This window comes from Ischnura elegans, chromosome 10 (assembly GCF_921293095.1).
Source record: "Ischnura elegans chromosome 10, ioIscEleg1.1, whole genome shotgun sequence".
NCBI lineage: Eukaryota > Metazoa > Arthropoda > Insecta > Odonata > Coenagrionidae > Ischnura > Ischnura elegans.
This window is the reverse complement of record NC_060255.1, coordinates 26507274-26533244: the sequence shown is the minus strand read 5'-3', so window position 1 is coordinate 26533244 and position 25971 is coordinate 26507274. Positions and strand designations below refer to the sequence as shown.

General features: G+C 36.9%; 2 protein-coding genes across 4 annotated transcripts in view; one reads left to right on the top strand and one right to left on the bottom strand.

Annotated features, from left to right (window-relative positions):
* Positions 1–7279, bottom strand: part of LOC124166584 (pinin) — a 30259-nt gene extending 22980 nt beyond the window's left edge. The window contains exons 1-6 of one of the 2 annotated variants that reach the window (XM_046544154.1): positions 6510–7279; positions 6296–6358; positions 6141–6218; positions 3060–3135; positions 2886–2983; positions 46–121 (exon numbers count right to left, since the gene is read on the bottom strand). In XM_046544154.1, coding sequence (XP_046400110.1) covers positions 46–121; positions 2886–2983; positions 3060–3135; positions 6141–6218; positions 6296–6358; positions 6510–6640 — 522 coding nt within the window. In that variant the 5' untranslated portion in view covers positions 6641–7279. The other variant, XM_046544155.1, reaches the window with a different exon arrangement.
* A 101-nt stretch (positions 7280–7380) lies between these two features.
* Positions 7381–25576, top strand: LOC124166583 (tRNA modification GTPase GTPBP3, mitochondrial). 2 transcript variants are annotated; one of them, XM_046544152.1, is made up of 8 exons: positions 7381–7529; positions 7597–7773; positions 11748–11867; positions 12569–12738; positions 15386–15496; positions 22871–22976; positions 24144–24702; positions 25188–25576. In XM_046544152.1, exons 1-8 carry the CDS (start codon positions 7430–7432, stop codon positions 25438–25440), a joined length of 1596 nt encoding a protein of 531 aa, XP_046400108.1. In that variant the 5' UTR covers positions 7381–7429; the 3' UTR covers positions 25441–25576. The 2 variants fall into 2 exon arrangements, with proteins under 2 accessions (XP_046400108.1, XP_046400109.1); XM_046544153.1 differs by lacking the exon at positions 7381–7529 and having other exon boundaries at positions 7687–7773; positions 11726–11867.
* Positions 25577–25971: the final 395 nt, after the last annotated feature.

The window sequence follows — 25971 nt, the reverse complement described above, 5'->3', positions numbered from 1 at the left end:
AAATTTACGGATGGCATACTGAATGAGCACATTGCCAAGTCTTACTTTATCTCTCATGCGTGTTTCTTCTTGCTGAAATTTTTGCAGGGTCCCAAGAAGAGCACCAAACATCCGGCGATTCCTGTGGGAAAGATGAAATTAAAATTAACCCTAAAGTTACTTTAAATTGGTCAAATTAATGTCACAATTCAAATTAACACATTGACTATGGCTGATGGCAATTGGCGTCATAACCATGTTGATTAAGGAGCCATCCCTGATGCCATCTGGCATTTGCTATAATATGTTCCCATCCACTACTTTCGTTCAGGATTTATGTTAGAACGAATCAAATTTCTCCCCTTAGTTTAGCGGATGTAGCACAGATACCTTCAATATCTGTTTAAGGAATACCTGGTCGTCTTTCATGTTATCTAGTCTATATTCTGGCTAGCAGTTTAGACTTCCACGTATTTCATTTACATTTTATTGTATGTATATTAAATCAAATAAAATTAAGCTTAGAAGGGATTACCTTGTCTTCTTATGAGCTATGAGCTCGCTAGACTACTCCTCCGCTGTTTGCTACCGATTTGGGAGCAGTAACCCATTATTCAGTGTGGCGGGGACCTGCATTAGGGAATTTCTTATCTGTGGAGAATCGGTCAGACTTCTTCATAACTGCTATCAAAGTAAAATGGGTACGTTTTTTATACATTGACCTTATTTTTAGATTATTTCTTTAGCTATGTAAAACTTGTACTAATGTTCAAGATTTGTACACGCAGTCTGGACCTGATTGGATCACCATCCAGTAAAACTAGAATATATATATTCAAATAAATAGGTTATTACTGGAGATGGGTTGGTTCCAGTACCTGGTTCTCGGTACTACCGGTTCTAGGCCGGTGGAACCGGTATCGAGAACCCATCGCATTAAGTCGGTATTTTGGAACTGGCTCGGAACAGTGAAGAGGATTTGAATTTGGTGCCCAAAGCCAAAATGGTCTGCATTGTATTCAAGGCCAAAAAGCAAAAGAAAGATTTAAAAACGCATATCCTCTTGCTAAATATTACATTAACTAAAAAATGTTTGTACTCCACTCAGCATTTACACTGCTATTATGGATTTCTGTCTGATGCAAACTTCTTATCCATCAAACACCATTTCAAGTACACATATTAACGAGAGCAATGTGCATGTTATGCCTAAAACAACCGCTTTCGCCGACACAGTGACTGGTTGTGAGATGGATCACAGAGGCCAAAAATAGTCTATCATTTTGAAATGTTCCTTTCTAAAAAATACATATTTCATATAATTGAGGCAATGTATAAAGCGTGAACAATGCTGCGTTAACCATCAGCAGCACACCCACCAGATCCTCGGCTTCATCCCACTTCTTGTTAACACCAGGTACCTTGCTCAACCCCCAACCCTACCGTCATGTGCTAGTGGACAACCCAATGCGTTTTGCAACATTCATGCGCTTCTAGCCCGGATTCTATTCTTCATCCTCAATTATTTTCAGTCCATCTTTCAAAGCTCTCACTTGCTTCTGCAGAAAGGCCATGGTCCTAAGACGAATGAAAATAAAACTAATAAAAATGAAACCTTACTTTATTAAACCCACACGGTAACCATTCGCTAGTTTGAAGTCAACCCACTCTGGAAAATACAGAACCACTTGTACGAGGTGAGGTTCGGAACTGATTCTATCACATACGGCCTATGCAGAGCATACTGCAAGGAGTGAACCATGACCATATGATTGTGGCATGAAATTTTTTGTCCTAAAGAGAAGGCAACTTACCCACTCATTTTTAAGTAGCGTAGCACCAGATGAATTCAGATTGCTAGTACGGAGAAACAAAATATCCTGAGAAGATATCCCTTCATCAGTAACTCTGACAAGTGAGACTTATAGCATAGCTCATAAATTGATAACTGATAAAAATATGATATCCTGTTTTCGGAAAAAAATGCTGCATCAACCACCCAGAAGCTAAGCTGCGAGGATATTGAGTTTTGCCAGAAATCACCATCGTATTTTTCCAACTATTTGCTTGCTAAAAATGCTTAACTAATATTTGAAATATGTCGTGTTTAGTCTCATTCTATTACACGAACATTACTTACATTTCAGTCTAATAAAAGTATAATAGAAATTGCAGTAATTCATAGTTAGACAACTTTTGGGCTCATAAGCGATTCATGCGCCAGTTGACCTCCAGAAACAGGGAACTTTGCAGCAGGTAGGCAAAAAAAGTTCAGTGGGCGAGAATGGGAGAGGCGTGAATCACGTTTCTTATGTTCTCGTGTAACTTGATATATTCTTTCGATGCTTAGGTCTTCGTAATACAAATCCTGTCCAAGCTGGGACCTTTTGTTTGATTTTGGAGAAGAGGAAAGCGTCAGAGGGGGAAAGTGAGTGCTGAATGGAGGGCATAATGGAACTTAGGAAATGCGCTAATGTTACCATCCCACAGCACTGAGCTTCTCCCCAAGGTAGTTGCATCTCCTGGGGAAGATTCAAACTATGTACCTGTCGTTAATAGCTGAAATGACATATTGTACATATTTCGTCTCATTTTCCTTAAACAATGGATGCGGGAAAATTATAAGTCGGGACCGCGATCTTCAAACGATCAATGTGGGAAAACGATACTTCGGGAATCGATAGATGCGGGAAAAAATTATATTGCCTGAATGGAACTTTACTTGGGACAAGGAATGGCAAACGATCAATGCGGGAACGATAGATCAGGGTTCCACTGTCAACCATAGAACTGAAAACCAGAACTTCACTAGGATGCCATTAAACATGACATGAGAAAATATGACAGCCCATAAATTTGTCATGCTTAGCCTGAAAGCATTTGTGGAGCATTAGTTTCTCACTAACCTGGCCTTACTCTGACTGTCAGCACTTTGTGCAGCAAGCACCTCTTGACGTGATTTGGTGTCTCTAGGAGTGGCAATTACTCGAGATGGGACAGCAGGCTGTAGAGTTAAAAAAAAGTTTCAGCAAAGGGTAAGTTAAATTTTGTGATGCAACTCCAAATATACTTGGCCTTACCCTTGCAGTGGGATCCTCTTCCTCTGCACTGTCTCCATCTCCCATCAATCTCCCCGAGTCATCAGGAAAATTTTGCCTGAATGGAATGGAGACAAAAATAAAATGAAAATCATTAAGTTAGCTACGGGCCTTATAAAGACTTCGCCCCACCACCCTAACAAAACAAGGACATATGTCCGAAAAGATAGGTAGAATGTTTCCTCGATTTGGGAATTTTACCTCAATCTAACTCCTTAACAAGCAAATGCACAATTATAAGGGTACTGGGAAATATCACCTTTAACCCTTTAGGTAAATGGTTTTCCAACATAAATCCATATATCTAGTGAATGATGGTGAAAATGGGTTTATTGCTTGAAAGCCGAATGATCAGCAGCATAAGCCAAAAATATCACGGTCTTTTGACCAAGCTATCATTAACCTTGCTTTATTCTTGACTTTGCCACCTGCCATAATTCATTTCTAAATTCCCTGCCTTTTCCAGATGGATTTACTTACTTCCTTCACCAATTGCCAGAATATGATCCATAAATTTCCAGAATTAAATTTTCATAAAAACTCGGGAAATTCTAAAAGCTAGTACACATCAACAATGAAGATGTGTATAGTGAAAACATGAAGAAATTACTTTACATTAATGTTTCAGGGTACAAATATTTATTTCCATTCAAAGGTTGTCGTCCGGTGCTAATCTGCAGTTTCTTTTTACAGTCTTTATATCAACTCACCAACCTGTCTGTCTGGTACAAATCTTGTAACTGAAATTTGACTCACTTCCTGTGAAGCAAAAACGCTGAAATTTTGCACACTTCTTCATTTCCGATGACAATACATGAAAATATAACTTTTTCTCTCCAACCCCCCTTTAACCACCCCCCAGTCAACCTATAGCCCCCCAAAACATGTTTTTGATCAAAGAAGTTCCAAATGGTCGATTTTCGTGTTTTGCGACCACAGTAAGAGTTATCCACCATAAAATTCCCCATCGACTCAGCCCTAGCTTGGGGGATTCGTCTTGCTTTACTCGGCGAGACCCCCGCTTTCGAAAATTTTTCAAAGTCCCTCCGTCGTCTCGGGTCCGGCTTCGGACTTTGAAAAATTTCGTCCGAATTCCGTCGTCCCACGTCCGGACTCTGGACTGAAATTTTTCGGCACTTAGATTTTTTTCGAAAATCGTCAAAAAATTTTTCTTCCCTTCGAGCGCCTGCAGATTCGTAGTAATAAATATAGTGACTTTTTTAATACGTCACTTTTGGTTTTTCGGGGTCACTAAGTTTTTTTTGCTTTGTGTCATATATAAACGTTGCTCATCCCCTGTAATCTAAATATAAAGGCTGGTTTTAAAAAAAAAAATTTTTATAAGAGCTTATTACCAAATATTTCTCATGATCTAACTCTGCTTCACTGGCTCATTGACTACAGGAAAAAGGTATACATACATACATACATAGTATTTAGTCAAGCCACAGTGATTTTGTGAGTGAAATCAAAAGATACTGTTGTTGGGCATGGATATTGACAACATTTTTTCTCCACATAAAAGTTAGCTAATAATAAACCATGTTACAAACCACCTAAAATGTAGGAGGATGTTACAACTCTTCATGAAAGCGGGGATGAGTTGCCATAAAGGAGGAAGGAGCCACATTAGATATGTCCTAACAAACTGAACACCCATGCTAAGGAAAGATTCCAGCCTCAAACCTTAGCCAGATTCTGTAAGAAGAAGGGTCCACGGCTTTCTGTGCATAAATTACAGCTAGAAATCTTGACCAGTTTCCTTAGAGAAGCAGCTGTGTGAACATCAGTAAGAAGAAAAGGTTATTTTCAAGGGTTATTACTCATGGTCAAGGTTATAACGACCTTGGCTGGGCCAGGATTATCAGCACTCCTTCATACGGGGAATTGGAATTGCAGTAGGGCAGCCATGTGGCCCTCAACATACCTGTTAGAGGAAATCAAGTACATAATATGTTTAAAACGTGACACGAAATTTTCAGTGGCCGAATTTTGATGGGCTGCAAATTCCATTTTGATTCACTGTATCATTTTCAAGACGTGTTGAAAACGATGGTCTTGAAAATGTGTATTGAAACAGGTTGATGGTTAAAGATTAAGTTATAGAAAGCAAAATTTTTTATTCAACAAATGTAATTATAAGTGAAAAAAGTTACCATTTACCAAGTGTAAAAAGATGTTAGCAAACATGGTAAAAACCTAAGGATACTGACTGTCATCCGTTTGGAAACAAACCCACTGCAGGAAAACGCCCACACAAGAAGGGGGTGTGAAAAACCTGCGAAACCTAGATGAGTGGAGTGCTAACATGAGAGGTGACAGTAAACCATAAGGCAAGGAAGCTGGGGTAGCAGGGAAAGGGGTAGGAGTAGCATTCATTGATAGAACACAAGAGTAGCAGTTACTATGCTGATTGTGATGAAAAATTCTATTAGGGAAGGATAGGGTGGGATGATTAGGAAAAAGATCCTTGTAAACTAATCCATACTTAAAAAGGCACATTATGAAGATGTACGTAATGTATAAGATTGTATTGAGAAAAGGAATCTTACATGGACATTATGTTCATGAATTAGCAATATGATAACCTGAGGAAAGCATCATGGATTAATCTTCAAACATATGAAGAATACTAGGCAAACAGTTTTCCTCATTGAGGATTGAATGGTTAGAATTCTTAACAGAAAAAAAGCCACTGAAATTGAAACAGAACATTAAAACAACTCTTGTGGAACTTCAATTTCCACCTAGAAGGAGGGTCACAATTACATTATCTTCGATTATCTACTTCACAACACACATGAAAATTCCTGACCAACGACATAGGTATTTCCATAGAAAATTATTACCTGAAGATAATTTAAAAATAAATACAAAATGTAAATTTGAAATTACTCAGCTCATGACGCTCAATGAAATGTACTAGACATTTATAAAATGTAAGACGCTACTTACTTGTAATATCATCTCACTCGATTCATCACAGCATGGATATGCCTCTTAGCTTCATAATTAAGAGATACCAACAATATAGTGAGGGAAAGCAACAGCAATTTTAATCACCTATTATAAAATCCTTCCCTAGGTCGTTTTGGAGTAGGTTGTTCTCCATTTCCATGTTCTTCGCCGGCCGCCCAGCGCCTAGTTTAAAAATAAAAATGTTTAAAACCCTTGCTATCTAGGACAAAAATAAAATTTCTCGCATGATAGTCACCTACCGAACAGTGGGACGGCCCCTGAACTCCTCCTGCGGACTAGGTCCAACTCGGGGTACCGGTGGCCTACGGCGGTATTCATTCAACTCATTAGTTATTAAAAATAATCTAATTCTGAGATTAATAACAACATCATATTATCAAAAGATTAAAATTCCTATCCATAATTCTTACATATCATTAAAACATCAAAAAAGACATAGATAAACAAGATTACCTAGCAGGTCCTTCATTAGGGTCTCTGCCAATTAAACGCTTGATATTTTCATCGACTCCTTTAAGGGTATCCTTCGCTCGCTCCAATTCTTCTTGAAGAATTTCGAACGATTTCAAAATCTCCGTACCCATTGCGATGATTGTTTATTTTAACACATGGTAATTACAATGTTTACACCACCCACGAGCCCACTCACAATGCGGGGTTATCAATGCGAAACGAACGTGCACTGAACGAGTATACTCTATTTACACCAGGAAGTACGATAAATTACACATTCCCCTACTTTTCCAGAATGTTAGACTCTGATACGACATGAAAATTTTAACATACACAAAAAACATTCGCGATTTTACAGCAATATCACACAAGCGCACACTCCATTATAACAAGTAGCGACATCTACAGAATGCTTGTTCGTTTAAACTACTGATGCATTGAAAACTTGAAAATTATTCTACCATTTACTTGCTTAAATGTGGATATGGGCAGTTTTTCATTTCTATATATCACTGGAGAAGGTGGGAAATTGGTCATTTAACTACAAGCTTGACCTCTCTTTTGATAAACACAAGGGAAATGAAGTATGATCTACTTTCCAACGTCGAAGAAAGTTGTTTTACACAATTACTAAGGCCAAAGAGAAACTATTTCAGCTCGCTCTTAATGTAGGACTAAGAGATGAAATTCAGCGGTAAATAATTTAAAAGCTCGCAATCCGACTCCAAATGTTACAAAACTTATTTTTTGTTATTAAAGGTGATTCGAGGCGCTATAGAAACAAACTACTGCGGCTGAGCGAAACAGGCGGAACAATTAAAAGCTGATTTGCGGACGGAATTGGTTTTGAAAAAAGATGTAAAATATACACACCTGGCAATTGATAACTTTGTCCTCTCATGGGATACTAATGTACAGTCATGTGTTTATTATTCGGATTCAGTTTTAAAACTAATGTTTTGAGATCAGTAAACCGTAATTTTGTCAGATTTAAATCGACCATTTTTGCCCTGGCATCGGGTGAGTGTTGAAAGAAAGTTGGTGTTAAGTAAAGTTCTTCCATGGGTTAACTTAACGTATATTTCAGGATATGGAAAATGCGGAGTGGCAGTAATTAGGATATCAGGACCTGAGGCACGATCGAGTCTTTTCAGAATCGCTGGAATGACAAATTTCCCAGCACCAAGGCAGGCTACGCTGAGAAAATTGAGAGACCCAAATACTAAGGATACTCTTGACCACGGATTAGTAATTTGGTTTCCAGGTATTTCCTCTTATGTAGTTGTGTTTCATAATATGTGTTTAAGAATTTTTAATATTCTTGTATCTTGTGGAATCGCGTTGTTAGGTACCTAACTGCTACCATCCGTGAGCTATAAATAATAAGGCTACAGAAAAGTGTATGCACGTAAATGATTCAGATGTTGAAAATCCGAACTGTCACCAATTCTGATTTGATGTAACATTTGATCCTAATTATTACTGTTCTAATGTACTACATTTGGACTCAATGATACAGTGTAAAGTTTGAGTATATTAGGTTATTTTGAAAAAATGAACCACCCCCTTTCGATTTTAGAGTCATGTTTGCAAAAAATAGTGAAAACCGAGGTGAGGGATGTCACCAGCTTAAAATGCTGAAGGCGGGGACTCTGGAACCAACAATAAGGACAGCAGCATCAATCAGTGTGCCATTGAGGGCCAAGATCATGGATGTTTGAATAAGGATCGAGTTCTTACCCAATGTATGTAAAGACTAAATTCTACTGTATTCCACTAGTTGAGGCTCTCTAGGGCTCAATCTATAGTAAGTAACCCAAAGTTGGTTGAATTTTAGACATTCACTGTAGGGGAGTCAGTTCCTTTCCCTAAAACATCTCACTTCAAGGAATTTTTTTTGAGGATGTGTAAAGTATTTCTTTTCCTAGGGAATATTTCAGTCGGGATTAGAACTCAGGACCCTCAAGTCAATAGCTGAACAATCTGTATGATCTTTGATATCCGACGAAATGAAGTAAGAAAATTACTACTTAAAGATGTGCTTTTACGTGATCCACCTAGGACCGGACATTTAGGCACGGCACACTCAACTCATAGAGGCAGTAGTAGCATGTAAATAAAATAAGAGGAAGTTCAGTTTTATGTAGGTGAAATGTGTTGGAACCAGAGTCTTATTAGACGAGATGGCGAAGCCATGTTGCCAGCAATGCACCTGGCTTCTCAGCTCATTATCACGTACAGATTGTAATGGAGGTTATTGCTCATACTAAGGAAGCAAACGACGGGGCCAGACTTAAGAGGCTAAGGGGCTAAGAAGTTGTGTAGCTGACAATCATAATGCCAGTTTCTGAATGAGTTAGAATTTTGCTGATACACAATAATAAATTGTGTTGAAATTTTCATATCCTAAAGTCAACATGGAAACAGAATTAATGCAGAGACCAGGATGCAATTACCTTATCATTATTTCCCTGTTAGGTGTCATTTTATTAGCCATTGGGACTCCCCATCATAAAATCCACACATGTATCAGTGCTGACTTCTGGCCTAATTAGGAATTCCTCCTAGTCATCCTGGAATAGGCTATCTGAATTATAGCTGCAATGCATACAAGTAAATGGCCCTTGTTGAATGGTCACAGATCCATCTTTCTCCTCAACCACCTCACCCTCTGAAGTTTATTCTCCTTCTTCAAAATAAAGGTGCATAGTTGGGGCTAAAATCTAAGGGAATTGTAATGTGGCAAGAGAAAACATATATTGGCCCTGTGATTGTTTTCGGTTATAGGAGTTCCATTGAGGGATCCTACAAGTCAAGGAGAACAAGAAATAGTCTGGGAAAGTTGTTATAGTTTGTCCATTAAAAGTTGGATGAGAATTGATGACTTACGCATTGGCCAATACACCCCAACTACAGTGGAGCCTCGCTTAATGAGTATAATCTGTTCCCGAATCTTACTCATAGTGCAAAACACTCGTTAAGCAAAACAATTTTTTCCATTGGAATCAATGTAAAATAAGATAATGTGTTTCATTCCGAAAAATACTCAAAACATTTATAATAATGTAATTTATTATTTATAATACATCCTTTTTTACTAGAAAGTTGTCTAGAGAGATTTGTTTTTGCCCCCACTTCAAAATTTTGCTAAAATGAGACACAGCATTATCATTAAATAAATTTTCAGCGCGTATAGCTACTGCCTTATTAGGGTGATGCTTCACAATGTACAATGCAACAGCTTCCCATGCCTTCAGCATCTCACTTATTTCGCTGGAAGGTTGTTGCTCTGCTGAGGCTGTTATCTCCTCCTCCCCTGACAAAATCCTCTCCCCAACTTCTCCCTGTGACTCACAATACAGCTCCATAAGCTCTTTGGTGGTCAGTTTCTGGCTATGCTCTTCCACTAGCTCATCGATGTCAATGCTGTCTACCTCTAGCCTCATAATCTTGGCCAGAGACACAATCGCGTTGACCACCGGCTCACCAGGCACTTGCTCAAACTCCTCAGAGTTGTGTTCAACAACACTGTCCGGCCAAAGCCTCTTCCATGCAGAAGTAAGGGTTCTCTTGGTGACCTACTCCCATGCCTTGTCAATCATCTTGAGCCAGGCAACGATGTGAAAGTGGTCTTTCCAAAACTCTCTGAGAGTGAAATTGGTTCCTTCAGTTACTTCAAAGCAGCACTCGAAGAGAGTTTTAGTGTAGAGCTTTTTAAATTTTGAAATGACCTGCTGATCCATGGGCTGCAGCCAAGGAGTGATGTTAGGAGGCAGGAACTGGATCTCGATGAATTTAAATTCTTCAAGGAGGTCATCTTCTAGCCCTGGAGGATGTGCAGGAGCATTGTCCATAACAAGAAAGGATGGAGTGGCAAATTCATCTCGAATATATATTTTTTTACAGCTGGACCAAACACTTCATTGATCCATTCTATAAAAAGGTAACGTGTCACCCAAGCCTTACTGTTAGACCTCCACATAACATTTAGGCTGCTCTTCTGGACTTTATACTTCTTGAAGGCTTGTGGATTGTCCGAATGGTGAACGAGCAGCTGTTTAATTTTCAAATCACCACTTGCATTCGCACAAAACAACAACATAAGACGGTCTTTCATTGGCTTGTGGCCCAGCAATGCCTTCTTCTCTGCTGTAATATAAGGTCGCCTTGGCATCTTCTTCCCAAAGAGACCAGTCTCATCACAAAAACCTGCTGAGGCAGATAACCCTCAGAATTCACAAGGTTCTTGAATAGGCCAATGAAGTTCTCGCCTGCCTTAATGTCTGAGCTTGCTACTTCTCCGTGCCTCATGACACTGTGGATACCGGTTCTTCTCTTAAACTTTTTGAACCACCCAAGGCTTGCCTTGAATACATGTTCTTCATCCGTTGATGATCCTGGTGTCTTCTTAATGAGGTCGGCAAAAAGTAATTTTGCCTTCTCACAAATTATGTTTTCATTAATAGTGTGGCACTGCAGTTGCTTCTCATTGATCCATATGAGAAGCAATCTTTCAACATCGTCGAGAATAGGTGGCCTTTGCGTAGAAATTCTTGTGACACCCTTTGAAGCATCAATCTCCTTAATCTTATCCTTGTTTCTGAGGATAGTGCAAATCATAGATGTAGACGGATTGTATGTGTGTGCTAGGTAAGCCACGCTCACACCTCAATCCCGCTTCTCAATGGTTTGACTTCTATGGTGAGTTTATTTCTCTTGCACCCGTCTTCTTCTGGCATTTTCTATGGAGATAAACATGTAAGAATATTAAAATTTTGCCCTAAAAAATACACAATAATTTGACCAAATAAAACTTTCGTAAGCAACAGTGAAATGCTAGCTGAATGAGCCCTAAACATAGGCTGAGAGCCGAGCCGAGTCTACAAAACGTCGCTCATTAGGGAAGTCTCACCATGATGTCTCCTTGTCACTCGTTCTGTGAAACATCGCTTGCTAAGGGAGTCACTTTGTTACATTTTGTTTAGCTTGTTATGCGAATCACTTGTTATGCGAGGTGCTCGTAAGCAAGGTTTGACTGTGAAAAAAATATATATTTTGTCATCATTTCTTTAAACCATTGGTAATTATTCCCCAGTACAAAATATTATTACCTGTGGAAATAGATGTTAGCAGTGCTATCCATGATATGATTTTAGATATAGTGAATGAGTTAATGTTAGTACTTTTGATGAAAATATCTCTACTGAATTTTCCAGTTTATGAGTATCCTATTCCCAGGGCCTAGGAGTTTTACAGGGGAGGATACATGTGAATTTCATGTTCATGGAGGAACAGCAGTGATATCATCTGTGTTGGAAGCTCTGGGGAAAATGGAGGGCTATCAACCAGCTACTGCAGGTGAAGTTGATTAATGAAATCAAAAGAATAAACTAGAATTCATTCAGCCTATCTTTAATGTTGCATAACTCTTATTATAGTGCTAAACTAGCTATTATTGTTGTGCTCAACCAGCTGTAGAGTTCTTGGGAAGAAACAGGTGAAATTATCAATCTTGGATGATGTATATCCACTTTGGTTCACCTTGAATCCAACTCATGTTAATTTGGTTATGGTTCACTAGCCCTGTAAATGTGTAAGGTTGCGTGACATATTATGTGTTTACGGTGCTAACTAGGTGGAACAAATTCCGAATATTTTTAAGAAAATGCAATTTACCTCATATTACCTCGCCTCATTGTATGTACTAATGAATATTTGAAAATTGATTGCTGTACCTTGTTGCTTTTGTATGAGGCAATACGTAATCCATCACAATATATTTACCAGGTAGGTCATAGCCAAGCTCAAAACTAGTTGGATTCAAGGCAAGCCAGAGTAAAAACTAGTTACCCAAGATTTCTCATGCATGCCATTTTCTTCATAAGATAGAGTGGAAGAATTTTTTACTTAAAATATAATTTATTTTGGATTTTTTAATGATGTAATCTTCTAAGATTTCATTGTAATTGAGTTTTTTAATATTTAATTTCATTGTGAGCTGAAAATATGGTAAACAGTCACACTAAGTGTTCCAATGAAATCTAATTAATCTTTCACAGGTGAATTTACCAAAAGAGCGTTTTATTCAGGAAAATTAGATCTTCTGGAAGTTGAAGGTCTTGGAGATCTTATTGAAGCAGACACCAATGAGCAAAGAAAGCAAGCATTATTTCAAATGGAGGGCACCCTTAGTAAGCTGTACATGGACTGGAGAGAAACTTTGGTGAAGGTTTGTTTAACTCCATAAATTTAATTAAATCAGGGTGGCCCCTCATCTGGAAAGTCATGGAATTTCGTTGTACACATCAGGATAGCCAAATAATATTAGGAGAAGGATGAAAATACCAGAAAAATCAAAAATGCTTTGAAATTCTAGTGGTTTATATCTACTTTCACTTGCTCATAGGTATATGAACAGTCAAACTTTCAAAAGTTTTAGGACAAAGTTTGAGGCACCACTTCTGCTTCTAGAGAAATTTTAGTTTCCCTTACTCTTTTTTTTTTTTTTGGTTACTCATTGAAAATATTTCGTTTGTTCATGAAGACATAATGACTCGGAGGGAAATGTAACTTGCAAAATGATCATTCTGTCTCAATTTATGTTGGATTTAACCCTTTCCTGCCGGTGCCTGCAGTAAGATAACATTTTACATGCTGCAAGCAGCATGAGAATATTTTAAACCTCTCTGTATAGAGCTCTTTTTTTGGGGGTGAGACTGGGTATTTTTGTCCCTCAGATCTGGGACCCGACTCGATGGAGTGCCCACCCCTTAACATGGCAACTGGTCAAGACCCTCTAACCCTATCATAGCACGAATCCACGGTCAACTTAATGCGTTACCAGTGTTTTTTTCAATCAAACTTTGAATTTGATTTTCAATAATTTACTCCTACAAAAGAATTACTAACATTTTTTAAGCATTGTGGAATTTTAAATGGGTTTCTAGTAAGGATGAGTCGGTTCTAAAATTTTTTCGGTTCTCTCTACCCGTCCAGTTCTCCCCAATCGGTTCCCAGTTCTTGATACAAGGTTCCAAGGATGGACTCTTATTATCTGAATGAATGGCAAATTTAAATAAACAACCACTAGAAATGAATGAAAATACTTTCACGAAAGATGTAAATTAGCACGAAAGCTCTGTAAAAAAAACTTACGATAGTCTCCATGATTTTATTTGCTGCGCATAAAAGTTTAAATAGCACGTTGTTAAAGAATGCATGGTCGACCAATCTGTCACAATATATCAGGCAGCCTCTGGTTCTTTCTCCAGGCTTTGATTTAAAAATTTCAACATTTTTACCCTATCTGGGTCTAAAAACAGTAGTGGTTGTTGTTGATTTTGAAGAGCCACGCTAATATGCTTGCGGCACAGTTTACATACTCCTTAGCATCAGGATCAATAGTAAAACTCCCCCAACATCTGATGACATCATCCGTTAATTTGTTGTAACTTGTACGTTAGTTCAAAATATATTTATATTTTGTGATGTAGCTTAAATTGTTACTTAAATTGACAACTTATTTGCATGCTTCACTGTCGCAGTTCATATAACCTCAACAATAAACTGCTCAACACGCCGGTACAGCAACGCTGTGGATAAACTATGTGTAAGAATTAAATAATAATTATGGCCATCAATACATAGAAGTCATAGATTTTTTGGAGCAAAAACCTGAGACTTCATCTCAGCAATCTCATGCTCTTAAATCTTCTCCGTCTCATGAATTACTAGTAAGTGAAAATTGAAGATTGCCATAGTTTTGAAGTCATGGGAAAAGAATCAAGTAATCATGGGAAAGGGACCTGGGAACCATGAACAATGGAGTAGCGATCTAAAGGAAAGCATGTGGTTCACAAACAACTTCATCGATGATTCAGAACCAGTCTTGAACTTCTGAGCTATGGAAGAACAAAGGAGCGTACAGTTGAATCCAGTCTTGCGCAGACAGATAATAGACATGGTGGAGGGCAGCGAAACACCTCTGCTGGTATTTTTCGAACGCTCTTTGAAGGTGGCTATTTATGTCTCTCACCGTTTTTGTTGTTGCTGCCACGTAACAGTTTAGCTCCACTCGTGCTTCGTCCACATAAGCATGTTTACCTTTTAATGCTACACCCAACTCACGTATTTTTAGATCTAACTTCAAATTTGAATCTTCAATCACTTTTAAATCATTCTCGATGGCAACACTGCAACACTAAGACAAATCGTTACCCAGGAAATCAATGCCACGTTTACCTTTTTTGTGCTTGGCTTCGAAAGTACTCTATGTGTTATTCATACTTCGAACGGCACTGTCCAAATTTTTTGCGGCGTCATCTAAAGCACTAATTGTTTCACATAGTAACATAACCTCTATAAACTCATTTTTTAGGGTGACCTCGCACTTCTCAAAGTTCAAATATGCCCCTTGTTGTTTCAAACATCCTTTTCCAAGTAGAAGGGGTTCGATTAAATTACTCAGGACAAGTGCCTCGCACCAAAATTGCTATTGGGCCTCAGCATCTCTTTCTTATCTTCAGGCGACCCATCACCCCACTGAATGCAGCAGTATCTCAACTTTTGCACTGTAAAAACAATAAAAGTACATTAATCTGCAATGGAGTGATCGCAGCCATATGCAAAAGTGGAAGCATGGTTAACAATGAGTTTTATGCTATTCTCAAAAGGTAATAGCACCTGTCACACAACTCCAAAGCTAAATATGCTCACTCTCTCAAAGTGGCCCATGTCTCATTGCAGCCCACTGTATAAAATGTCTATTGTATAAGCTGTATAAAATGCTATGCACCATGTGTAGTAATTAAAAAAATAATGGCGAATCTCGAATATTTCAGCTAAATAGAATATGCTTTTTACCCTTTGTTTTCCAGTGTACTGCTCATCTTGAGGCCTTTATTGACTTCAGTGAAGAGGAAAATCTTGAAAGTGGAATTTTGGAAGAAAATGTTAAAGCCGTCAAAAAGCTCTTAAGGAACATTAAGGTACCTATTATTTACTTGAGGGCAGTACTCATAGTTTCAGTATTTTATATATTACATAATAAATGCAGTGGCTTAACCCGTTAACGCCTAGCGGTACCATATGGTACCAGCCGGTAGCGCAATGCTAAACGTAACTTTTTTGTCACTTACTGTAATTTATTTGGGTTTTTGAGAGCTTAAAAATAATAAGAATGTTTTTATTTACATTTTCCCGAAAAGTTTGCCTTTTTAAAGCTGAAATTAATGTATTTAGAGCCGTTTGAAAATTGAGTATTTTCAGCTATGCGAAAAAAATGGAATTTTTAGTGCTAGCATTTCGATTTTCTTTACTTGCATCTTATGTACTCATAATACGAAGATGTTTTTATGTAATTATGATTGTTATAACATGTACATTTCATATTAAGCATGGTTTTTGTATGTGAGCCTAATATTTGAGATGTTATGATGCAAAACATTTTGGTGGTACCATATGGTACCGCTAGGCGCTTGCACTACCATGTTTTGGCGGAAAGCGTAAATACGAATATTTCTGTTGTTTTTGTTTTCTAACAGTTATTTATTTTACAATTATTTATTTTTCATCATTTATACTATAAATTTTGCGTTATTTAAATGTTATAACGCATATTAAATGTGTGTATAAATTAATTTTTTGTTATAAGGACGTCATCCAAGTACATAAGGCCCTAAATTGTCCACATTTTTTCAGAATCTCGTACCCTCACGAGGGCTCAAGAAGTGAGAGGTATAATTGCATACCTGAATCCTATTTAGAAAAACATGATTAGGAAGAGTATCCGTGTACTCAATTAGGAAGGGGGTATGATGGGGAATAAGGGGGGTTGATAAGGGGAAAATTCAATGACGGCTGGCGGCGAGAGCCAACCACGCAACAGGCATCACTTTGACAAGAGCAGCGTAATCCTAATTTTTGCCTAACGTATCTCAATCACACTCCGATACTTTTCACATTCTCATGTGCTAGTAAAACCGAAATAACTTACACATACTGCTTATAATATAGCATGTGCTGCTGCAAAGAGAGGATGAATACCTTCCTTCTGACTGAGGAAAATGGAATAACGAGTGGACGCCAATTTTACTCGAATTTGAAGTTGTTGTTCGAAAAGGTGGACAGTCAGCTGAGTTTATCTCAAGAAATATCTGAGAATTTTCAAAAGTGTAGTGAAACTGGACAGAGCCGTAAAGCACCCAAAAGGTATAAAAATAGGGAGGAAGGACACGTTTTTGATGACGAAGAGATCGTAAAGCACGAAAGGATTTCTCGTAATCCTGATTACCAACTCACTGTTTCATGAAGCATCCCCAACTAGAATATTTGAACTGTTCTTTGACGAAAATGTCCTTGCACACTAAGTGTTAGAGTCGAATAGGTGTGTACACTGTACAATTCTGCAACTGCTATGACCCAAATATAACACATGAGGTACTGAAAATATTTGTTGCAATTCTTTTTATAAGTTGGCATAAAACGACTCCCAGTAAAAGGCACTATTGTGAGGCAGCACTAAACGCCAGAAATAATCTTGTTTATTACACAATGAGACGTAACAGATTTCTACAACTTCGTAGGTTTATTCATTGCGGTGATTACACCGCTATGGATAAATCATATAAGATATGGAAAATGCGCCCTTTTATGGGCATGGCAAAAGAAATATTCGGCGGATATTTCAGAGAAAAGCAGTCCTTGAGTTTCAATGAGTCGATAATGTTCTCTTTTGGATGACATGGCTGTTAGCAATTCATGCGGGGGAGGCTTATTAGGTTCAGCTAGAAAGTGTGGTGCATCAATAGCTCAGATAGCTACTTCGTAAAACTCAGGAATGTGAAAGCCTACGAAAAGGGAATTGGGAAAGATAGTGTGGGGGTCGACAAAATGTTTGTGGCCCATTTTTACTTGGATTCTGGATGCAATGACGCCTAACGCATGGATGCTGATGCAGAAATCGTGAAAAAACATAACTCAGCTTGCGTTCCGATGGCCAGTAGTATAATCACAGCTGGATACAAGGATCCCCTAAAATATCAAGGACGTGCTCAATTCACCAGAAGTGCGACTGAAATGGGGTACTTGGCTAAAGAAATAGATTTGTAATTGATTCATGTTTCAAAGATTGCATTCAACTGACAGTGGCCTATCTTCTTTCCAATGCCCCTGATAGGTTCGACGGGCACAACCTACAAATAAACTCCAAGCCCAAGCGGGGACGGTGTGCTACTGAAAACTGAACCAGTAGAATAAGAACAGAATGCTTGAAATGCAATGCAGTGACTGCTTTATTCATTTCCATGTGCGGCAACGACTGAGTGAAACGCTAAAATCATGTTATTCTTGATTTTTACGTCAATTATACATAACTTCTATTTTATTTACAATAATATTAAATACATATTATCGATATTTGAGTGTAATTTTGGATGAAAATGAATGTATTTTCCGGGAAATAATAAATATTTAACGTTTTTGGCTTAAAAATGTGATTTCCGAAAAGTTTTTCAAATTTCGATTTTTTGACCCCTTAAACGCCTAGCGGTACCATATGGTACCAGGCTGTATCTCGGTAACTATTAGAGATAAAATAATAATAATAATAATAATATTTAATTTCCTGTTGGCTATACAAGTATAACATAGGATTTAGTCAAAAAAGAAGAAAAGTTTATACAAAAGTTACATAGAAATTACAATAAATGATAAGCAGTTAAATACATACATAATTATATTAATTTGTCATTTAGATACTCATCAATGCTATAATAGCATTTCTTAAGTAGCAGTTCTTTTAGCTTATTTTTAAAAGTATTATTACTCACTGCACATTTTATTGCATTTGGAACTTTATTGTAAACCATAGAGGCTGAGTGGTGAGGACCTTTTCTGCTTACATTATAAGGCTGATTGTTCAGATGGACATTGTCTTTACTACGTGTCCCGTGGTTATGGATTGACGAGTTGGGCATAAACAGGTGCCTATTGTTTCTCACAAAAGTACAGCAATTCAAGATATAAATACAGGGGAGAGTAAGTATTTTAAGTTCTTTGAATAGGGGTCTTCCTGGGGTCCTAATTGAGACCCTTAGCATACTCTTAATAGCCCTCTTTTGTATTGAAAATGCCTTTATTGCAGCACTACTATTACCCCAGAATACAATTCCATAAACTAAAAAAGAATGGATTTTGGCGAAGTAGATGAGACTTAGAATCTGAGTTGAGGTAGTTTGGGCAAGTTTCCTGATCATATAGATCCCAGTATTCATTTTATTGATTAATTTGGTTATGTGAGGCTGCCAGTCAAGGTTCATATTGAGATATAAACCGAGAAATTTAGTGGTGTCACAGTGAAGTATAGTGATATTTGAGTCTGTTCTGAGAAGAGGGCTTTGAATTGGTGGGTTTGTTTTATTAAGAAAATGAACGAAGCATGTTTTGTTTTCATTAAGAAGTAGGTTGTTTGACCGGCACCATTTGGACATAGTTGTTAAGGTTTGACGGGCAGCACTGCTAGCATCTAGGAAATTGTCACTTATGTTCAGTGTGGATGTATCATCAGCATATAATATAACTTCATTGTTTGGAAAGTTATTATGTAGATCATTAATGAAAATGATGAATAAAAGAGGTCCTAATATAGAGCCTTGTGGTACACCACAATTGGTTGAGGCCACATCAGATCTGAAAGAACGAGCATTTGAATTGAGGTTGAGGTTTACCTGCACAAATTGTTTACGGTCTGAGAGATAAGACTTTAACCAAGATAAGGCATTGCCATTGATCCCAATTTTCCTGAGTTTGGAGTAAAGTATGGTGTGGTCAATAGAGTCGAAAGCTTTTGACAGGTCAAAAAAGATTCCAATGGTCTCTTTCTTATTGGATAGTCCCCAGATTATCTTATTAATGAGGTGAAAGGCAGCGGTTGTGGTTGACTTTCCTTTTATGAAGCCATGCTGGGAAGGGTGTAGAATAAAATTTGCACTGAATGACTCAGAATTTCATTCGTATTAAAACATATGATTACCACAAAAATCACAGAAACTTTTTAATTCAGGCGTTACCGGGTTAAGGAGATTTCAAGATTCAACCCCCACCTAACACCTCCCAAAGCCAAAATTTGTCTTCAATTAAGGTCATATTTTGAAGCGCAGCTCAACCCAGTCAACTTAAAGATAAATTACCACATTTTTACCCTTATTTTACGTGCGTAAAATTATGCTAAAAGATGGCAAACCTATGTGTAAATGGGTGAACTATCTGTTAATTTAAGTTTTAAAATTTGAGTAATTTGGTGGTAAAATTCAAACTTTTTCCGGTTAAAACCTCCTGATATGACACCAGAGCCATCTGTCAAGTTTGAAAAGAAACATCAAGCCATCCCCTCTGTCTGTACTAATGTGAACTTACAGTACATTGACTTTATGTGATATAGGAATTATTACATGATAATGAATGAAATCGACTTTGATATTGAAGAATAACTGTTTATTGAACGACGAAAAGTTACTAAATATAAAATTTCATCATCTGTATACAGAAATAACCACTTGGTGGAAGAGAAATAATTACAAAAATAAAACCTATATTCATGAGGACATCCATGTACTCGTTGAAAGAGAAATGACCGAAATCCATGAAAGCTATGTTTTAAGAGGAATTACCGATTTCATTTCTTTTAACATAGAAACATTGTTAGGCTTATAACTAATTTTCTTCCATTGAGCACTCGGTGACAACATCTTCTACACCAAATGCCTCTGGGCATGATTATGAGGAAACAAATTCACCAAAATGAGATTCCAATAAACAATGTGCTTCTCCAAAATTTTTTTCTCCTGAATTTTGCAATGAAATCACTTTAAACAAAGAGCGCTTCACTTTAACAGAGGTTGAGGGAACCAAATTACAGCTGTGAAGGTTATTAAAATGTATTGCCTCACCATGGCATCAAAACTAAATGTGATGCAACTCTGTGGTTAAATTTTTTACGATATTAAATTTTATGATTTTCAACATTATATTAGGTAGCTTAGCTTAGTTTACTTCATCCTCCAGTAATGCATAGAAATTATAATTACCAGGCACGTTACTTCTGCACTTGCAGTCACATTCATGTTCCTCCTTCATTTTTTACTTATAAAATCAATGGTCCACTCATAGCCAACATTACGGTCCATTATTGGCAAATCACAATTGAGTATCCAAAGTAGCCAACCGTCAAGATGTGTTTGAACTTTCAACTTTCATGTAATTATTTTATCAAAAATAATTATCCGAAGAAAATTATTATTCTTCTTTATGTATTTAAGAAAATTATCAGGTAATTTTTAAATACTTTATTTCTGTTAATGACATCATTCTTTCCTTGATAGCGTATTTATGATATTGAAACTTTTCAAAATGAAATAAAAAATAGTTTGAAAATTATCACCTCTGATTTACTGTAGATGTATTGAACTTTATTTTTGTACTTTAAACATTTCTTGAGCACATATAATTAAGTAAACGCCTCACTATATATTTTTTATACTTCACTGTTGGCAATTCTGCATGTGAGTAATTAATGGGTAAAGAAAGGGTAATGCTGTTAAGGGTAAAATTGTTCCAAGTTACTCAAGTAATTTCCATCTAAATTATCTTTTGTGCTGACTGGGCAATAAAGGGACCACCTAAGTTTTTATTATAAAACATTGTCAATACATGCCTAATAATTACCTAATATGTAATTAATTTATTTTTTGTCTCACATCTCAGTTTTATAAATGATCTATGTTTTGAACACATCAAGACTATGATGGAACTCTCAGAAATCCATCTGTAATCAGTCTGGCTATGCCACTTATAAATGCGCAATTTAATACAAGAAATCTGGATACTGAGAAAATTGTGGCTTCTCACATTGTGGATTCTATTATAAATTGTTACCAGGGACTTATAAAAAATATTGGGGGGGCCCATATCAGAGGTTTTTCCCCGGGAAGAGATTAAATTCAAAGTGTGTCGCAGCGCCGAAAAGCTGTCATGATTCACACCACCTGATTCAGTTAACCTGCTTAGCCTTATAATTATTTGTTTTAACACATTGTTGAATTTATTTTAAAAGGTAACTATCGTCAAACATGGGAAAAAAATTACCAATATATTTTTGTGATTTCACAAAGCATAATATAACTTAATTATTTTCTTGAATTATTGAGGGGGCTCCGCCCCCCCAAACGAATCTTTGAGGGGGCTCGGGCCCCCTCAGGCCCCATGGAGTCGGCGCCAGTGATTGTTACCAAATTATTACCACACTTCTTTGAAGGACTTAAGGATTTTAGGGTAAAAAATTAGATGCATAAACCGCTTACCTTTAATGTTTATGTATAGATGTTTTTATCTAGATCAATACATAATTATAAGCATGTGATGAAATCTTCCACTCATTACTTCAATCTAGAAGTTGGTTAAGATAGGTAGAGTTTGACTCAAACTAAGCCATAAACATGTGAATACTTCCAATCTAGGGCAGGGGAACGATTCCTTACCCTTGGACACCACCCAGTAATTAGGATTTTTGTTAGACATGTTCAAATGGACTCGGGAATTCATCTTGGGATCCTTTTGTCTCCAACAAAACACTTACCCTCTAAGCTGCCACACATTGCCTCATGTCATATTTTTTTATTAATATGATCAATAAAACAAGTTTCATATTCGGGTAAAAACATCCGCTAGTTGGTGGTTTGCCAAAGACTGTTCGCTGTGATTGAGTCTTTAGGGCTATTTACTGTAAGGGATCTTAATTTCTTCTCAGAACTTTTTTTTCCCCGTATGGATTTATTCTAAGTTAACCAAGCTCTGAATATGAGTGTGTCAAGAGATACCTTTCTTTGTAAATAATAATGTAAACAGAATGTTTATCACAAGACACCATTTGTGGTCCTTATCTTTTCTGAAAAGATGTCTTTGTCATCAATTATAGTGAAAATGTTAATGAGTTTGGAATATAACTTGAATTTCATTTCCAATTAACCTTTAATTAGTCTTTAATACATGTTATTGAATTAAAAATTTTAACTTGTGTTGGTGAGCTTAAATTCCATGAGCCTATCTGTTGCACCCATTTCATCTACATGGAGAAATTGTAGACTTTACTCCAAAAACATTGAAGTATTCTTTCTTTCTGCTGATTTCTCTAGTCTTAAAGCTGCTCGTGAGAAAATTTATGATAAATATCAACCAAGATTGAATCGAATGTGGAAGTCTTACATAGCTTATAAGATATTGCTTGATTTTATATATGGTAAGAATGTGTGTGATTGCTACTAGGTATTTATTCTTTTAAAGGTTTATAACATTTAAATTTCTATTAGAGTCATTTAGCTGATGGAAGGCGTGGTGAAAGATTGAGGAATGGTGTCAGAGCTGTCATCATTGGTGAACCGAATGTTGGGAAAAGCAGCCTTCTGAATTTATTGTGTAAGCAACAGGGTGGCGTTTCTTGACATCAAAATTTCTGTCCGAAGCATGTTTATTTTATATCTTTTATGGTTTGCATAATTATTTTATCAAGATTATGAAATATTTAAGTGACAGTAATTATCAAAGAGGCTTTTAGTATGCTTGGAATCTAAAGTAGAATATTGTAGTTCACAGCTGAGAAATTGCTATAGCGTGAATTTCACTGTCATTTTGTGACTATTTGGTCATTTTCTCATCACATTTACATACAGACACCCACTATTTATTTGTAATTTGCTACTGAGATTTTCATGAATCTTTGTCACAACCTTTTGGTGAACTTGGTCGCACGTTTTTATTGTGGTTTTAAAATCTTTAGCTGTAGGGCATTTAGTTGTTATTGTGTTATTGCAGATCTGAGACAAACATTTTTCTCTATTGAACTCAGTTTCCTATTTGCTCCGTAGGCCCCTGCTTGTATTTAACCCTGACTCTTTCCTTTCAGAGTTGAATAATTAGTTACCCTCCTCAGATACTCAAAGCTGGTATTCCCTTACTTTTTATGGATTGCATGCATTCTGCTTTCCAGCAATTGACTACTCAAGGTACATTTTTAAGTTTCTGCTTACTTGAATTTTCCCTTATTTGTAGCTACTCATTTTCCTACCAGAATGCATCACTTCAGTCTGTAAAACAGGAAAAAAAAATTTTCATTTTTTTGTGTCCATTAAAATTTTTCTTAGCGATTCAAAATTCCACTCATCTGTTGCCTAGTGGCCTGACCTTTGATTTAGTACCAGGAGTAAAGAGAGCTGGATTTGTCACCATTACACCTACTCTTCAATGGAAAATAATGACAAGCTCCAAGAGAACATACATTTTCTGCTCATGCTTTGTATCAAGGGTTAAGAAGGTTGAGGTGATTGTTCAAGGAGGAATTCTATGAATTAGAAACTCAAGTAATATCAATTCAGGAGTTAAAAAAGACCCGAAATATCTAGCATAGATTACTCATTCCTACATTTTTAAAAGCTATTAAGTAGTTCATGTCCTGTAGGTAGTGGTAGATCCACCTTGAAAATTTAGCTCTGAAAAAGGTCTATAATGAAAAATACTTGTATGCGCTAAAAGATATATTTTGAACTTTGTCATGATGAGATATTATCAAAGACTTTTAATTTTCAGGCCAGAAGCAAGCAGCCATTGTCAGTCCTATCCCAGGAACTACTAGGGATATCATTGAGCGACCGTTGAACATCCTTGGGTTTCCAGTTATTGTTTCAGATACTGCTGGTTTGAGGGTGAATACTCAAGATAGCATAGAACAGGAAGGAGTAAAAAGAGCAAGGGAGTGTATAGCAAATGCAGACCTTTATTTACTGGTTGATGATGCAGAAAATTTCAGGAGAAGCATTTTAACAGAAAACTGTACATACAATGAATATCTCAGGTCATACGTTGAAAGACTGCTACTTTCTGATATTTTGATGGAGAAAAGTTGCGATATTCAAGTTAATGCAGAAAGTTCTCAGGAAAGAGGAATATCCTGTCCATGGAATTCTAGTGACAGGATGTTTCTCAAAGAGAACTGTGTGCTGATATTGAATAAGAAGGACTTAGTAGAAGATGCTTCTCATTTGGAGAGGATGATCAAGGAATATACTCAAGCTTGCTTTCTATCTTGTAAAACAAGTGATGGAGTGACAGAATTCTTGTCAAGATTGCAGAGCCAGCTGTCTATCTTGTGAGTTTATTATGAAATGCTCCTATTATTTTACCATGCAAAGATCGGTTGACTTAGGATATTCATTCCAGCATCAGTTCCATACCCAGTTCAATATCCAGTTTGTATGTTTAAGTGTTCAGTGGAACCCCTCTTATCCGCACTCACACTAATTGGATCTCTGATCATACTGATCATATTGTGGCAAAAATCTGCATTGATATTAACCAATAATCAGATCTCTATTACTTCCCTGATCTGGTTATGACAATACAAGGATTTAAACTTTGATACATAGTATGTAATGAGATGAAAGCATATAGTTGAGACTCAAGAATGGATGTTTTTCCCAATACTAAATGAGACCATAGTTTTGAGATGCTAATGGACTCTATGACTGTACTTATGGAGTGTTTATCATGCAAATGTGTTTATGAACAACTGAATTATAAGAAAAATTAACTCATCAACAACTAGTTAGTACTAATCATTGTTCCACTTTTTAGGTGTGCTAATCCAAGCAGAGAGAATCCAGCTATCACCCAAAGTAGGCATCGACACCACCTTCAGAATTGCGTCTTCTCTTTGGAATCTTACATTGATCTCTATGAGGAATCAAGCAAATATGAAGACTGTGATGTTGTCATGATGGTTGAACATCTTCGAAAAGCTATGCGAAGCTTGGGAAAAATAACTGGACATGTATCTACTGATGAGGTATTGGATGTAATTTTCTCATCATTTTGCATTGGAAAATAGCTGTCAATTCTCATTTTCATATTTCTTATTTGTACATTGTAGGTTTATTTACAAAATATGTTAATCATGTTTTTTGTGTGTATAAAATAGCTACTTTTCACCTTAATTAAAAAAGCCCGAATTGATACTTTTACCATAATAGTTTAAGTTAAACTATCAATCCAACTAACTATTATCTAGTGGAATGGATAGTTGATGCCAGTGGCGCAGCGAGGGGAATATTTTGGGGGATAAGCTCAGCGCTGAGAAATTTTTAAGTTTGATCCATTTTACTTAATTGGATTGATATAACTAATAGAATAGTGTAAGGATAGTAGTAGTAGCCCTCAGAAAGCCGTAAAACTCTCAATTTTGAACCATTTATCTAAAAATTCTGCAATTTATTAATCTCGCACCTACCGCTTATCCTGGTGGGTATTCCATACGCCCACACACCCCGGTATTAATTGCACCAGCCGAAATTCCTAGCTGGACCCCTGGTTGTGGCACAATGTACATGGCCAGGGGGGACATGCAATGTCTATCATGAAA

What these genes read in the sequence shown, in the direction of transcription:
- LOC124166583 (XM_046544152.1), top strand. Translation starts at nt 7,430, where the DNA reads ATGTGTTTATTATTCGGATTCAGTTTTAAAACTAATGTTTTGAGATCA. An exon ending in GGAGAGAAACTTTGGTGAAG is followed by an intron (nt 12,739 to 15,385) that starts GTTTGTTTAACT and finishes TTTGTTTTCCAG; the next exon opens with TGTACTGCTCATCTTGAGGC. An exon ending in CAGAGCCAGCTGTCTATCTT is followed by an intron (nt 24,703 to 25,187) that starts GTGAGTTTATTA and finishes TCCACTTTTTAG; the next exon opens with GTGTGCTAATCCAAGCAGAG.